At 51.4% G+C, this 16,779-nt stretch overlaps 1 protein-coding gene across 4 annotated transcripts in view; it reads right to left on the bottom strand.

Moving 5' to 3' along the window:
• Positions 1–5,827: 5,827 nt before the first annotated feature.
• Positions 5,828–16,779, bottom strand: part of HIPK2 (homeodomain interacting protein kinase 2) — a 178,767-nt gene continuing 167,815 nt past the window's right edge. For 2 of the 4 annotated variants that reach the window (XM_036329012.1, XM_036329013.1), the window contains exon 15: positions 5,828–16,772. In XM_036329012.1, the coding sequence (XP_036184905.1) occupies positions 16,119–16,772 (654 nt within the window). In that variant the 3' untranslated portion in view covers positions 5,828–16,118. The remainder of the gene's footprint in view (positions 16,773–16,779) is intronic. The other 2 variants (XM_036329015.1, XM_036329016.1) reach the window with 1 other exon arrangement.

Raw genomic sequence — 16,779 nt, 5'->3', positions numbered from 1 at the left:
AGTTCACACACGAAGTGCTCGCTCACGTAGCGCAGTGCCTGGTCCACAGTAAGTGCTTAATAAGAAACCATATTCTCGGAGGCTGTCTCTCACCGACACAGCGTGCTGCAGACGCTGACAGGGCTCCGAGACCTGCCTGCCACCTTGCCTTAGCAGGTCAGGATGCCTTCCTCCAAACCAACCAATCACTGTTAGGGGGAGGGAGAACCGGGGAAGCGTGCATTGCTTCCCAAATGCTTCCACCTGGAAATGACTCGGACTCCTGAAACCTTTCCTTGATTAAAGGCAAAGCTTGAGCCCTGACCGGTTTGGCTCAGTGGATAGAGCGTCGGTCTTTGGACTGAAGGGTCTCGGGTTCGATTCTGGTCAAGGGCATGTACCTTGGTTGCGGGTACATCCCCAGTGGGGAGTGTGCGGGAGGCAGCTGATCGATGTTTCTCTCTCATCGAGGTTTCTAACTCTCTGTCCCTCTCCCTTCCTCTCTGTAAAAAAATCAATAAAATTAAAAAAAAAAAAAAAAAAAGCTTGAACACCTAACTTCAGAAAGACCGAGAAATGCAATCCTTCCAGGTGCCGGAAGGAAAAGATAGTGAAAAGTCTTGGTCCGTGGCAGGCCTCCCTGTGACATCGCCACCCACATTCTGTGGGCCCCTCTCCATTCAAAGCCCTGGATGGAGCCAAGCTGCTCCCATCGCTGACCTGCGTTAGTCAGGGCTACAGGCTAGAAGACCTTTATTTTGTTAAACCTCTGCAATTGGGGCATTGTTCTAGAACAAGCATGTCAAACTCAAAGGCTAACACGGGCCAAATAAACAAGGTTTAAGTTTATGTGGGCCGCAAAAAAACAAAGGCTTCGATTTTCATAGAAACGTAGGTATATTTCGATAGAGACATGCTGAATACAAAGGGCTGAAATAAATGAGTCATCATTAACATAAAATAGAACATTTTAATAAAAGTAATATTTTTTTCTTGAACATTAACTTACTAGACACTGCATAACTGCACAAATTAATAAGTGTTACGCAAATAAACCTATTTTTCTTGTTCTCCAAAAGCGAAATATTTCCTGTTGCGCACACCAAACAAGTCAGTACAAGACTAATGACGTGGCAATCGGCTGCTAAAATATTCGCTGTTAGTATTAGTGGAGAGAAATGGTAAGGGAAATGAATGCAACACGATTATAGTAATCAGTCATTAGCAAATGTTGTAGTTCGTTATTAATAATTATGTATAACAGGATATTATAAAATTAAGTAATTTTTTAAAAAAATATATTTTATTGATTTTTTACAGAGAGGAAGGGAGAGAGATAGAGAGTTAGAAACATCGATGAGAGAGAAACATCGATCAGCTGCCTCCTGCACACCTCCTACTGGGGATGTGCCCGCAACCCAGGTACATGCCCTTGACCGGAATCGAACCTGGGACCTTTCAGTCCGCAGGCCGACGCTCTATCCACTGAGCCAAACCGGTTACGGCAAGTTACATAATTTTTATTAAAACGTTTTACATACCGTTATATTGGCTGGGCCACAGAAATATTCATTGTGGGCTGCATGCAGCCATGGGCCGCGAGTTTGACATGCTTGTTCTAGAAACTAGCATACTCTGCTACCCTACTCAACCCACATGAGAGCTAAAGTTAAAGAAGGTAATAAGAAGATAGGCTAATCACAATAATAAACAATCCTAACATTTCAGTGGCTTAAATATAATTGAAAGATGTATCCCTTGCTCTTTGTGGTTTTATCCAGCGTGGCTTTGCTAGGGGACAGCCACCTGGGCTTCTGCCATGTGGTGGCCCCACCGCTCTCGGGGCTCTCAGAGTCCTTGGGTCCTCAAACTACGGCCCGCGGGCCACATGCAAATACAAATATTGTATTTGTTCCCGTTTTGTTTTTTTACTTCAAAATAAGGTATGTGCAGTGTGCATAGGAATTTGTTCATAGTTTTTTTTTAAACTATAGTCCGGCCCTCCAACGGTCTGAGGGACAGTGAACTGGCCCCCTGTTTAAAAAGTTTGAGGACCCCTGCTTCAGACCTTCCACATCTGGCTAGAAACAGAGGGACACGCGTGTGGATAAGTGACCGAGAGCTTTTTTAGGGGTCAGTTCTGGCCATAATTATCTGCAAAGAAATCCAGGAAATATAAACCTCTGTGGAAGGTCCAGATAGTCTTCCCGCATTTCACAGATAAGAAAGCTGAGGCGTGAGAGGTTAAGTGATTTCCCGGCTCAGTTCCTGGGACTGAACCGGAATATCCTGCCTTCACAGCCCACTGGCATCCCTGGCCATCGAACCGCCTTCCCTCCTCGGCTTCACTCGCTCAGCACAGCCTCTCCCGCTCAGAAGGGCCTCCTCCAAGCAACCCCTTTCCCTCTGGTCCTGGCCCTTTATCTCCCGATGGGAAAATTGCCCTCTTCCAAGCTGCCCATCCACGGGCTTAGTCTGCAATGGACGAAGGTTCTCAGAGAGCCAGTGCAATGAAATGTAGGAAGACACTGACACAGGCCGTAACAGACATGAAAGCAGACGTCCAGTGGCTTCTCTCCAAGCTGCCTGTGGCCCAGAGTCGTTCGGAAGTGCTGCTGATGGCGGGGTCTCAGTGGGAGGGACTAGGTCTCTCCTACAGATGAGCATCTAACAATGGAATTAGATCCTCTCACCTTGAGGTCTGTCTCTTCCCTACAGAGTGAGGATAGGGGTGTTGCTGGACCCTGCCCTGTCCCACCCTCACGCAGAGCCAGCCAGTGCAAGGGAAGCTGAGGCGGCAGTCAGTCTCTTCAGAGGACACTGACAGGGCCTGGGAGCGTGGTGATGCAGGACCTCGTCCCTCGAAGGCAGAAGCCCCTGGGCAGGGTCCCAAGCTGGCTGCCGGGCAGAGAGCACCATCCAATTGCTGGGGGGGGGGGGGGGGCCCTCCTCCGGGCTCCTGGCTCAGCCAGGAAATAGGCCTTGTTATGGACCTAGGAGTCTGCTTCCTGCTCTTCACTGGGAGAGTAACTTGGACAACCTAAGCCTTGCCACCCAGGACCAGCTATGCCCAAGGGAGCACATTGGAGGCAGTAAGTCTCTCACTTTAGATTAAAAAAAATAATTTTTTAAAAATTGATTTCAGAGAGGAAGGGAGAGGGAAAGAGAAACATCATTGATGAGCGAGAATCATTGATTGGCTGCCTCCTGCACGCCCCCTATTGGGGTTGAAGCCAGCAACCCAGCATGTGCCCTGATCGGGGAATCCAACCGTGACCTCCTGGTTCATAGGTTGACGCTCAACCACTCAGCCACGCCAGCTGGGCTCACTTTAGATTTAAATCATTTTCCAAAGTCCTTTTGGCGAGACCCTTCCGCACAGCTGCCCTGCATTCCCCGGCGTCCTCTCATCTCTCCACGCCCGTGGCTGTGTTCCCCGGACACATTCACAGTGTAAAAAGCAGTTTGATAGAAGAGTTTTGTCCAAGTCTTTTGCCTGGATTTTTATGGAACTTGGATTGGCTCAACCGGATTTAACCCACATTCGAATACTGTATTTTGGGTTCCATTGGTCTCACCTGAATTCTAGGAGACACAGAATGTGGAGTGGAAACGAGGGTTGATTGGGGCATGAAAATGGGCTGAGTGGTTTGTCCACTTATCCAAATGTTTACTGACCACCCGCTCTGCCTGGCGTTGTAACAGGCGCCCTAGAAAGAGGTGAAAGAGAGATCCTTCCCGGGAGGGTTTTGTGGTTTTGGGGGAAGGAAATCAGCAGAGAAGCCTGACAATGTGGTAAAATGGCAATTATACGGGGGGCGAGGGGGGGGCGGGCGGAGACTGGGAATGTAGACAAAAAGCACCTACCTCATCAGGAGCCCGAGGGCAACCTTCCCGGAGATAAGCAGCTGGTTCTCGAAGGGCATGGGCTCCAAAGCAGGGAGAGGAGGCTAGACAAGAGCGCACTCGGGTGCAGAGGGGCGAGGTGGGCGCAGGGCCTTCCTCCTGCGGCTGAGGGAGAGACCTGCACAGCCTTGTGGGAGGGCGGGGCCGAGGGAGCCGGTGGCCACCTGGATTCCTCTGATTCCTCCACTGAGAGTGCCAGGTGGGGGCTTGGAGAGAGTGGGCGGTCCCGTTAGCCAGGAGGGAGCTGGGAGCACCTGGCAGGCTGACCAGGTGCGCAGGGTGGGAGGCCTTCCCAGAAGCTCTGGGAGCCTGGGTGTAGGAGCAGAGAGGTAGATAGCTGACTCTGTCCACAGCAAGTGGGTACAGCAGGGAGCTGAGGGTGCAGCAGGGAGCTGAGGGTACAGCAGGGAGCTGAGGGTGCAGCAGGGAGCTGCGGGTACAGCAGGGAGCTGAGGGTACAGCAGGGAGCTGCGGGTACAGCAGGGAGCTGAGGGTGCAGCAGGGAGCTGAGGGTACAGCAGGGAGCTGAGGGTACAGCAGGGAGCTGCGGGTCCAGGTGAGAAGGTGGGTGGGCCTCATGTGAGCCCAGGAGGCACAGAGGATGGGGGCCAGGAGCCTGGCAGTCCTGAGGGCCCTGGACACTGGCAACAGAGGCCATGATGGCTGTCAGCGAGGAGCCCTCGTGCGTTCCTGGTGGGGATGTAAGATGGTGGAGCTGCTGTGGCCAAGTTAAGACTCACCATACAGCCCAGCGACTGCACTCCTAGGCGTGTATCCAAAAGAATGGAGAGCAAGACTAGGTGCGTGCATGCTAGTGCTCACGGCAGCACTGTTTGCAAGACAGTGGGCACAACTCCCTCATCCATCAACAGATGAACAGAACGTGGTGCACACAGTGCAACGTTACTCAGCCTCACAAGGACATTCTGATACATGAGAGACGCTGAAAGCATTGTTAAGTGAAACAAGCCAGAAAAAGGGCAAAGAGTATATGTGTCCACTTACGTGACGTAGCCGGAATAGGCAAATCCAGAGGCGGAAAGGGGAAAGGTGTTTGCCAAGGGCTGGGAGGTTGTTCTTTAATGGGTTCAGAGCTTCTGTTTGGGATGGTGAAAGTTCTAGAAATACATAGTGGTGATGCATGTACTAACGCCACCAACTGTACACTTTAAAGTGGTAACTTTGGTGTTATGTGTATTTCACCATGAACATGTTGGAGTGATGAGAAGCCACACTGGAGGCGGAGGAGGAGTTGCTTGTGCTTCCCGAGGTGGCCAGGAGGGGGCTGGGGAGCTCATGGCTCCAGTTGGGGCTCCTAGGGAGGACCCAGGTGAGCAGTTCAGCGAGGAGCATGGACGTCTGGGGAAGGGCAGGACGTGGGTGCAGAGGGAGGCTGCACCCTGCACGCACCCTGGAAAGCTCTTAGGACGGCGATGACAGCAAGGCCTCTGGGATGGGTTTGGAAGTGGACGGGGTTGAAATGGCTAAGAGGAGGGAAGGGAGCTGGGAGACCTCAGGGGCAGGCAAGTGAGGCCCCTCCACAGCCACACACGGGCATCTTGGCAAAATTAAAAAAAAAAAAAAAGTCTTTATTGATTTCAAAGAGAGGAAAAGAGGAGAGAGAAATATCGATGAGAATCACTGATTGGCTGCCTCTGCACGCCCCCTACTGGGGATCAAGCCTGCAACCTGGGCATGTGCCCTGCCCTGACCGGAAATTGAACTGGCCACCTCTCAGTGCACAGGATGACACCCAAACAACTGGGCCACACCGGCCAGCATCTTGACGAATTTCAAATGCAGCGCTGGGTTATAAACGTGTTCAGATGTATTAAATACTTTCGAAGGGCTAAATACTTCTGAAGGCTGCTACTCGTAGCAGTAACCTCTTTAGCCCCGTGACGGGTCTGGTTCCAGAAGAAATGAGTGCGCCAGGCCCATGGACAGTGATTCCAAACAGTTTAATGTAATTCCAAGACAAAGTGTGATTACATCGCTACACATATACAATATGCATATGTGAGTTTACAAATTTTAATTAATAACTCGTTTCACCTCAGAGACCGAAAAAATGATCAAAAAGAAACTGTGAGTAACAAGCTATAACATAGTTCACCACACGGGACCCCCTGCTCACCCTACAGTTAGTAATATTACAATTAAAATAACTATATTCTTCTATAATTTTTTTCTGTTAAAATCATCTCATAAATTTACAATGCTATTATTAGTTTCCAAGACTAATATAAATTCACTCCATTTTTCTACAACGAAAATGATTATTAATTTAGAAGCACACGACGTCATGATGAAAAACACAAGCATTTTAGTAGCAAGGACTTGATCAGTTAAGAATTATTTTTCTTGTAAAACATTCTAAAGCCAAGTAAAATATCCATTCTTATAACATACCTATAATATGAGACTAAGGAGTCGGTTACATAGAGGCCTACGACACATTGGTTTGTCTTTAAAAAAAGTAGACATTTATAAATAAAAAAGGAAAGTGGGACAATTCACGTAGGAAAGGGAGGTACACGAGAAAATACTGTTGCACGCAATAATTTTCACAAAGATTAACGTGGATTAACACTTCTTATTACAGAAACAGTACAGTGAAGGAACACAACAGACCAGGGCTTCCATAGGGTTATTGAGCTGAGATGACCTGGAAGAGAAAGATCTGGACGAGATGACCTTGGGGAGGGAGCCACGTCGCTTGGACTGGTGACCCGCGTCACCTGGTCTCCTCTTCCCTGTTCTTATTCTGGGGCGTGAGCCTTCCATCCAGAGTGTCCTAAATTCACGGGCAGTTGAAAGGTAAACATTTCTACAGATCCGTTCTCTTTCTACCCTAATGGATACCATTTTTGGAAACGTGATATAATACCAGAGACGGCAGCTCAATACATGTGGTCAAAGCAAATCGAGATGGAAAATTCCAGTCATTCTGATTTGTTGCCTCCCTCACTCATCTATGCCCTTGACCCTGGGGACCTAGAGAGCGGTGGTACGCTCAGGGCCCCTGCCTCCACTGTGGCGAGCTGTGACGCCTCAACCCAGGTGTGGCAAGTGCAGCCTGGGGCTGACTCAAACTTCTAAAAGCTCCTCCTCCTCCACCTCCTCCTCCGTAAAGCTATGCTTCTCCTACCCGCCATTTGGTTTGATGTATATATATACATATACACACAAACATACATAACAACCTCTCTATCTACACAGTGATTCTCTACTAAACTAGAAATTCTGATGCCCCAAAGTATGTCTTCCTGGTCTACTTCATTTGGTTAAGAAGATGCACACAGAGGATGAGGAGTTGCTTTGGGGCGAGAAATGATTGTGCCCTGGGAAAGCTACGAGGAAATGAGCAGTAATACGAGTGAGGCGCGTGGGGGGCGGGGAGGGAAACCATGCCACGTGGAGGCATCGCCAACAGGGATGCCTGCTGGGAAGGGAGGGGTGGGGGGGGACACTATGTTCCATTCATCAGTCACAGAAAGCTACAAAGAATGGGCATGGTCAAACCACTTTTCCTTCCCAAGTCCTCATAACCTGAGCCAAACTATTAAAATAATGATAAGTCCATTGCCCCTTCGACCAAGCAGGCCACTCACAGGGAGGCAAGACCACCCCTCGCAAGGCTAAGGGGGCCCTTCTTCCTGGCTCTTGAGAGAGCGTCCTGGGAGGCGGGTGCCTGGCCGTGGGGCTGTGGCGACAGCAGGGCAGAGGCCGGGGTGGCCACGGGGACAGTGACACGACACCAGTGGGGTAGGCGGTGCGGGGAGAGGCTCGTGTGGTGACTGGTTGAAAGGAAACTAGTGAGCAATGGCAGAGCCCTTTTTCAGATACAGTAAAGTTACTTAAAAAAAAGCCAATTTCTATACCTCTAGTTTTTAAAAAATGGTTAACACCCAAAGACAATGACATAAAACTCATTTGGTTAATTAAAGCAAAGGGGAAACCAATTGGAGGAAAGCGGGCATATAACTAGAAGGGACGAGATGAAAAATATTTTACAATAAGATTTCTAACAAAAGCCTGAAATAAGAACATACTGTCAACAGAGTTCACAGGGAAAAAGCAAATGCGTTTTAAAAACACCACCACAAACAGCTCCCTGGTCCCAGGTGTCTGCGGTTTTCAAGGTCTCATCTGCTAAAGGAATGCCCTTTAGTTCACAGTAGGTCCTCCTCACTCAACAGAACCCACAGCTGCCGGTCTGTTCCTGCAGGACAGGGCCTCACGCTGAAGTCTCTCACCTTCAGGTCTGACCTCTCCTTCAATGGGCCTCAGGGGCCCCTCAGTCCCCAGCCCCTCCTGCTCAGCAGACTCACAATCTCTAGGAAGGATCCAGGCCCCCCTCCCACTGACCTAGGCCTCAAATCCAAGTTTAACAGAGTCAACACATCCTTTTGCATTTATTTTGTGTCAACGGAGAAAAGGACTCGATGACAGCAGATATGGCCAACCTAGGCAATGAGTATAGGCATAGGGATGGATGGCCTCCCCTGAAAACCCCAGCAGAATGTCGCCAGGGGGCCCAGAAACAGCAGCTGCACTTCCGGGCTCCCTGGATCCCAGTGTCTCCTACTGCCTAGTGACTGGATGTCAGTGGATCATTAATAAGTTAAACATTCAAATCAAGACAGTCAACAAACCAGGTGGCTGTTCTCTCTGCCTCTTCTGAGATGTCAAGGCCTCGAAGGGCTGATATAACATGGCACGAGGTCTTCGCATCTGGCCCAGGCTGTGGACCGAACCTGGAAACCCTTTCACATTCTCTCTCGTTCCCATGGAAACCGTAACATGGAGGGCAGTGCTACACAACACAACAGCATGGGTGGGACACCTGCCTTGGGGGCGCGGCTTCCAACTGGAGGGGCCGCTCGCTGGGGTCTGAAGATGTCAGTTATAAACAGAAGTGTTTTTTTGTGTGTGTTTTTTTTAAAGTACCAGTTTAAATGTAAACTATAAAACACTTTAACTATAAAATGTAGCCAGAAATATGCTTCAGCATCCACGGTCAATTATTTAGTGTACGCATTTAAAATGTGACTCTCTCGCTGTCTTAGAAGGCTAACAGCGTTTTACAGTAGCTAAGAACATAGAGACTTAACATGTGCATTTGAACATCACATTTGATTACAACAGACAGAGAATCAGCTCTCCCTCGGTTTAATTTTCGTCGTGAAGGTCAGCTATTTTCGGAATTCACTCAAGCCCACAGAGTTCACAGTCTTCTAAATCCCAAGAGCAGGCCAGCTACATGACTTCAAAAGAGGCTAAAACCAGGATGAATGCCCACAGTTGAGGTATTATTGCCATTAGGTCACAGTTAGTGTAAGATAATGTATCTAAAACCTTCTTTAGAAAAACCTTTCGGTGCTCCGTCAGAATTCCAGCACGCCTACCGAAACCAACCAGGATCGAATGCCAATGAGTTGGGTTTGCTTCCAATGGAGTTCAAGTTCTAGAGGACTCCAGAACTTGTGTCAACTACCCAAGAGTTTAGGCCGACAAGCCTGGAGCCAGCCAATAAAGACGTTTTTAAAATAAAAAAGAAACAAAACAAAGAACGCCCACCCAAAACAACTGAGGAGATGTTTCATAACAAATAAGAATTTTCTAAAAAATTAAAAATTGAGTCCCAAAGTACTTCTAAATTCTTGTCACCTTTCAACCAAAATAAACACGCTCTGTGTTGCTAGCAATCTCGGACCGCGGCAAGAGCCTCTCCCTCCCTGTAGTTTCCCTCCGTTCACACACCACTGCGCCCGCTGCTTCGGGAAGGCTGCCTCGAAACAAAACCTTATTTTGATCCTCTTTCTAAAAATCGTCTTTCTCCTTCTTCTATGTCTTTTTTAAACAAAGGAAAAAGTTCCTGGACACCAGACCCGCACAATATTTACAAACTCGGTGTGAGCCCCGTCCCTGGTTCTACCCAGAGCTGAAGAGTGGGTCGGTTATGAGACCAGACTTGTCATGATGTTTATCAGTGCAGTCAAAAATAGCACGTTGGAAAAATATATATATATAGCTTTAGTATTGCCTTTCTAGAATTAACTATAAGCAAGAAAAAAATTGTTTTTTTTTAAAGAAGAATTTTTTTTTTCCCCTTTTCTCTCTCAGGAGTTTGTGGCAGCAGCAGTACTAGACCAGTTGGCACACTGGAAAGGGACCTGAAACACATTCTATTCCGAATCAAAAGAAACACCCCTACGATTCTCTCCGAAGCCAAGCTACCGCTGCCCCTCTGCTCGCCTCCAATGCGGACGCCCTCTCCACGCAGACCTGCTGCCGAGGCCCATGCATGTGAGCCACAGCGCGGGACACCCCAAGGCCTTCCTTTGCATTTAAACATGGGAGGCACCGAGGCCGGCCGCTGAGACCTGGGTCCAAGGCCCGCTCCCTCCTAGCCGGGTGACCCTGGCAGCTGCCTCCTCTGTAACGGATGCCTATTGCTGATTTCATCGTTATTCTGAAGACCAGGATAAACAAGCTCACGGATGAGCCGTGTTTAGCACAGTGTTTGGCACACAATTGATGGGAGTACCATTAAATGGTCAGAAATATGAGGCTGTTAATTAAAAATCCTATCTCAGCCAAGGCCTCCTTAACAAAAATTTCACTAGAAATGTGGCAATTTCAGACCACTATTTTATTTTATTTTCGTTAGCACATGCTACTCTTTCTTTGTTAGAACATCAGCTTCCTCACCACCCCCCATCAGTAAAGGGGGCGTCGTACATGGGGTGGCTCTGAGGGCGCCATGAGGTCACCCTCACAGGGCTTGCCTGGGGCCTGGAGTGCTGAAGGCATTCAACAAATGCTGGCTGTTAGCTGAGGGACATTGCAGGTTTTGAGAAGAAATGAGAGAGTCAATCTAATATTCTTGAGATTGGGGGCTCTCGGAGACTTGCGGGAGTTGAGTTGGGGGCACCCAGGAGGGTCCCTCTGGGGCAGGTATTCTGAGAGCGTGCCCTACGGAGGGTCCCTTCTGCGTCAACTGGGTCTGAAGGGAAGAGCTGGCCTGGAGCTGCAGGAATGAGGTGAGAAGCCTCTGCCAGGTGGGGTGATGCTAGTGAGCAAGGCGCCAATGGTCTTTGAAAGTCTCTGTTGCATTTAAGTCATTTCACCATCTTCAGTTCTCTAGTAGCCTGGCTGAGATTTTACGGACTAGTCTGTGGAGATTAGAAGTGAGAGTCCAAAGGCATCAGAGCCCGGCTCCTGCACATCCAACCCCCAAACGCAGCTGAACTTCCCGGCAGGTCTGCCCGGTCGGACCCCTGGTGACACGAGGCCAGTTCAGCTCACATAGTCACGTGGTGTCTCCAGCCCCCCAGTAGCAGCAGCGTTAGGGTTACTGATCTACTTCTCTGAAAAGGTGAGTACAGCTTTGAAATCAATGTAACAACAGAAAGTCAGGATACAGAGGAAAGAGAAAGACAAATGGAATTGCATCACGAACGAAGTCATTATTGCCCCGAGAGGAAAGACAGGAATGCCACCATGCTGTCCGTGTGGAGGTGTCTCCGAGAAGGGTTCTTTGGCTAAAGAAAGGAACAGTTACACCTTCCTTTCCAATTTGGTAAGGACAACTCTGGCCTGCTTCCTTTTGAGGGTTCCCCATGTAGTCTGTACGACACACCAGAGAGAAAAGACAGACCGGGTGGACCAGAAGCACACCAAGTCCCCAGGGCGGGAATGCTTTGTGGCAAAGCTCTTACGCTGGCGCTGTGAGGTCCCGGCAAGGCCGCGGCAGGAAACCTCGCCTCTCTGTTGAATTTTCTCTGCTACCTGGTTTTTTCTCCTGTTTTCTGTCCCAGAGCCCCACATCCTGCCCTGCCCCCAGCACCAGACAGAGTCCGGACGAAAGCTGGGTCAGCCCGTGGACACGGCGTTTCACCCCCCACAGCCCATCAGTAATAGCTCCTCAAGCCTCCTCATCTCCTTCCTCCAGTTTCCAAGAAAGTCTGCTCCACTCACTCACTCACTCACTCTCACACCCCAATCCTCCACCACAAGCTTGTTCAAAACCGAGTGTCTGCAATTCTACAGGCCTGGTCGAGGGAAAGCAGCCGTTAGCAGCTGCGCCGACCTCGCCTTCCCTCCGCACACCCAGCAGCCCGGTGTCTGGGCGGGTTGTCTCCCGGGGTGAAGGGGACTGCTAGCTGGCTCCCACGGCCTGCAAGCCACTCAGCGCCAGGAAGGCCTGGATGCAAAGCCGGTCTGAGAGACCACCGCCGGCGGGCCCCCACCCTCCTTGTCCCTCTGAATCGATCAACCCCATGCTCTTTCACAAAAGTAATTGGCATCAAGCCTCAGACTCTCCCACCCATCGGCCTGCTCACCCCTTCCCTTGGAAACAGCCCAATCATCACGAAAGAGGCCCTAAGCGCAGAGACACGGGTGCAAACATCCCGGAGGGCCGGCGAGGCCCAGTGCGGGAGCGTGTGGACCTGCGGCTCCCTGGCTCCCACGGCAGTCTCCCTTGCCTGTCTTTTTACATTTCCCCTCTCACTCTTACGACGTTTCCTCAGCAAAGAAGGATGAAGCCAATTATTGAACAGATGATGCTCTAGGTTATGGTACTTGAGGTCTAAGTAGGACTAGGTTGACACTCCTCTACTTGAGAGCTTGGGCCTAGGGATGGGCAGCCTTTTGCTCATCCCATTTGCTAGGGTGACTCAGTTGGAGGACGGGATGGGAGATGCAGGCAAGTGCCAAGGAGCACATGCAGAGGTTGGCACCTCCCACTGGGGGTTTCTGATTCCACAGCTGTGCTGGGGACTGAAGGAGGAAGGCAGGCGGGGACTAGGGGAGCGTGCTAACATTTGCTGAGTGTCTGCGGGACTGGGTCCTGCCCATCTCCCAGCTGCCCCCCCACCCCCCGCCCTTTCAGGGAAGCTGGCATTTCAACCCTTTCTTCATCCGGGGCTGAAGTTTCTGGGTCTGTGGGCAGTGTGTGTACACCTTGCTGATGGAAAAATCAGGGCACTGTGGGCCAATGACCTCACCCTGGCCGCAGTGTGCGCAGCTGCTGGGCGTGTCAGTGTCCTCTGGCCTCCTAGCATCCCTCCACCCTTTTTGGCTCACTAGTTTGTCCTTAGGATTGCAAGCTGAGATGTCCTGGGGGCAGGGCCAGACTGAGGAAGTGGGCAGCGTGGGGGGAGGGGGGAGGGGGAGGGGGAGGCGGCAGTTTCCAGGGGAGGGTCCTGCCTGCCCGGCAGCCTTACTTGGGCTTCCAGGAGGGACAGTGGTCTCTGAGCCACCCTCCTGGTGCACCGACGGGAAAGGGGGCGCCTGGGAGGGGCTGCATCAGCTCTGGCAGGGGGATCTTTTGGCGGGACAGGTACATGGCGGGTGTGAGCAGGCCAGGATCTGGGCAGCCGGGTTCAGAAGCGCAGGGCCTGGTGGAGGCCCACGCTCAGGGCTCAGCATGCGCGGCCGGTGTGGTCAGTGCCCAGGCTGCGCAGAGGAAAGGCCTGATTCTTCACTCTGGTTCTGTGGGGGATCTTTCCTTGACAGCTCTCAGTGGAAGAGATGACAAACAGTTCACCCAATTCCTTTGTCTGACAAAACTGGACATCTGTATGTCCTTCCTGTCTACTCAGATACTCACAGATATAATCAAATAAGTTTAAATATTAAAGAGAAAACACAAAGATACATGGAATAAGTGTGCATTTCAAACCCCAACTAAAATATCCACATGATGATAATGATAATAATTACACTGATAATAATCAAAATAATTAGTACAATAATATTATCTTTATGAGCAGCATGGACCTTTCATTCCTGGTCTGGAAGAAAAGGAAAGAAGTGTCAGGTGAAAGTTGACGTGGTAGACAGAGTCATCTGCTTCAAATGGAAGGCTGGTTGTCTTTTCTGGAAAGGTCAGAGGGCGCGAGGGTTGGGCGCGCACTGGGCGAGGCCCAGGACGCTACAGTAAGGCCAGTGAGGCGCCGCTGCCATCTGTGCCAGAGTTGGGCCTTCCAGGCTGGCGTGGCCTCCAACTTCACCCCCCCCCCCCCGCCCCACTACTCCCACTGACTGGCCGTCTCCTGTCGTCTCAGAAGGACGCACTCCCCACATCAGACAGACTATGGATCCTGCTGGGCCCCGGGGTTGTCTGCCCTCGAAAGTCATAGCGTCCTTCCTTCCTTCCTTCCGGCCTAAGGCCTGGATAAATGGGATCTCTTTGTAAGGTAAGTAGGACTTGTGGTCGGGAGGGGAAATTTCCAGAGTTAGTTCACATTTCACAGCTAAGAGCTAAGGTAAAGGTTTGGCTTCCTCACTGAATTAGGTCGGATGTCACTATAAAAACACCTTTCACAGCAGATCTTTAAGGGAGACTGTGGAGGGAAGGAGGGAGGTAGGTAGGGAGGGAGGGGGACGAGGACGAGGACGGAGCGGCCTCTCTGCACCTTGGGAACGCGGCGTTGGGCTCAGTTAAGGACTCAGCGTGGAGAGCCGACATTTAGGGCCTCCCTTTAAAGCCTCACTATGACCACACAGTCTCCTAACCCTCATGAGTGTGAGTTGCTGTGAACAGAGACCCCACCTGCCTCCAGCAGTTCAAGCCTGAGAAACGTCCAGAATGTATCAAAGGTGCAAAGAGGGCAAAGGGCAATTTCTTTGGAAACCTAACTGGCGGCGGGAGGGGCCTCCAAGGGGTGGCTGAAGGCCTCCTGGTCACCCCAATAAATGTCCCCCTGCCTTCTGCCCACCAGACCCTCAAAAACCAAAACCAAGTGGTGCCGTGGGCAGGCCCAGGTAATGAGGGAGAGACCGCAGTGAGCACAGGCTGGTGGTTGTCTGCAGAGGGAAGGGTCCAGAGGAGAGGGGTGGTGCGACAGTGAGGCCTGGGGGAGGTGAGAGCACCCGGCTGAGGACCAGGCCTGCGCTCCGGCCCACAGAGGCGGCAGGAAGTGTGCTGGCCTGGAGGTGGCAGGCGGCTGGCGGCCTCCTCTCCTCTGTCCTTTCCACACCAGGAAGGAGTCAGCCACTTGCAAGGCCAGTGTTCCTGCAACACAGAGGGACCTCTGGCCCCACAAATGGCAGAGCAACCATACAGGTAGATCGGGGGTGTAGGGGGGTGGGGGGGAGGGGGGCTGCAAGGGGTGGGGAGTCACTCCTGCTCTGTCCAAATACAGTCATCTAAAACATCACGCCCACCAGGTCCACCCGCACCATCCACCCCACATCTCAACATCCGGGGGCTCTCCGGCCTTGCCAGCTCCCTGACACCCCTCTGCCAGCAAACAGCCATAGATAGAAAACAGGTACTAAAATTAGATTAAATTAAAATTTAAAAACAAAAAGAGGAAAGACCAGAGTAAAATGTTTCAACAGCACAAAAGTGCCGAGATGCTCCGACTCGCCCGCCAGCTGCTTGGAGGACCGTGGAAGGAAACCCTCGCGCTCTGGTTCCGTAAGGCACTAGGAGGGAATGATGTCAAGTCAGGAGGGAGCCTGGCCCGCCCAGGACGCACAGGCGCGCTCGCGCTCACGCCTGGGCCACCACATTGGTTACATGCCTGTGCCTATCACTGTTGTGCAGTTACACTGAGGATAGTCCATTGGTATCACGGGAGTTGAACACAAAGAGAAACGGGTGCAGAATGCTACATTCCACCGGGTGTCGGCAACGCCCGCCAGCCCTGCTATGCGACTAGGGATTGATTCAAAGAGAAAATAAATCTTCAGAAAGAAAAACCTAAATTTTGGAACAAACATTATGAATGACATTTGAGGAGTAACTTTCTTAGGGATTTATCCAGAGAGCTCGGGAAGAGAACACATGCCCTCGGGGGAGGGCTTCCTGGGCCTGGCCACCCCCTTCCCCCCAAGGAGCCTGAACAGCCCAACCCACCACATCAGGCCACAGCGGCCTGACCTCTAGGGCTGTTGACCCTTTAGAGTTCTGGAAAAATCCCTAATTCTCATGTTCAACCATGAAAAACCTATTGGATTTCCATATCAGGTGTCCCTGACAGCAAGTTCTTAAATGTCACTTGCTGCCATATGAAAATAACCTCTGAAAAGTTCATAGATAAAGTTCTTCAGAAACTGGCCCCCCTTCCGGAATCTTCCATCGCTCTCTCTTCTCCTTTCCAGTTTGGTGCAGAATGGGTTCATGAGCTGTGTTTTTGTTACCGACGTTTTCTTTTTTTTCTTTTTCTTTTTAAAATAAAAAGCATAGATCCCCTCCTGAATCCCTTCTTTTTTTAAAAATGTCCTCTTCTCTGCTCAGTCCTCCCACTTCCTAGTTCAAGTGTCAGCAGTGTCCCCGCCCCGCCCCCTGTACTGCTGCTGTGCGGGTCTTCAGTGCCAGACGCCCAGCTCCGCCCTTGCCCGTGCCCCCTCCCAGTGTCTATATGTACGGGTACTGGTTGACCTTGGCGGGGCTCAGTGGGTACCCAGTGTAGACGGTGGAGGCTGGAGAGGCGCTGATGTAGGTCTGGTGGGCAAACTGGGCTGGATACTGACTCGGGTGGATGGTGGGCGAGGGCAGGACCCGGGGGCCCATGCTCACGGGGACCTGGTGGACGATGCTGGCCGGGTAGGCAGTGTGCTGCACGGTGTGGCGTGCCGAGCCTTGGGAGGCCACCAGGTGGGCCACGGTGCCGGTGGAGCCCAGGGCCGCGGGCGCCGTGTAGGTGTAGAGGTGGGGCTGGGTGGGGAGGTGGGCAGCGGCGGCGGCAGCCAGGTGGGGGTGCACAGTGCCGTGGCTGGGGCTGTTGTGCGGGAAGGAGTACGGAGCCTGGGCCATCGTGGGAGTGATGTAGGCCTGCTGCCGGCGGTGGCTCCCGGTGCGGTCTGCAGTGATGTGCTGCTGAGCCTGGACAAGGAGAAGCACCAGGAGAGGGCTGCACTGGGGGCTGGACA

Source organism: Myotis myotis, unplaced genomic scaffold (assembly GCF_014108235.1).
Source record: "Myotis myotis isolate mMyoMyo1 unplaced genomic scaffold, mMyoMyo1.p scaffold_m19_p_11, whole genome shotgun sequence".
NCBI lineage: Eukaryota > Metazoa > Chordata > Mammalia > Chiroptera > Vespertilionidae > Myotis > Myotis myotis.
This window is presented reverse-complemented; position numbering and strand designations above follow the sequence as displayed.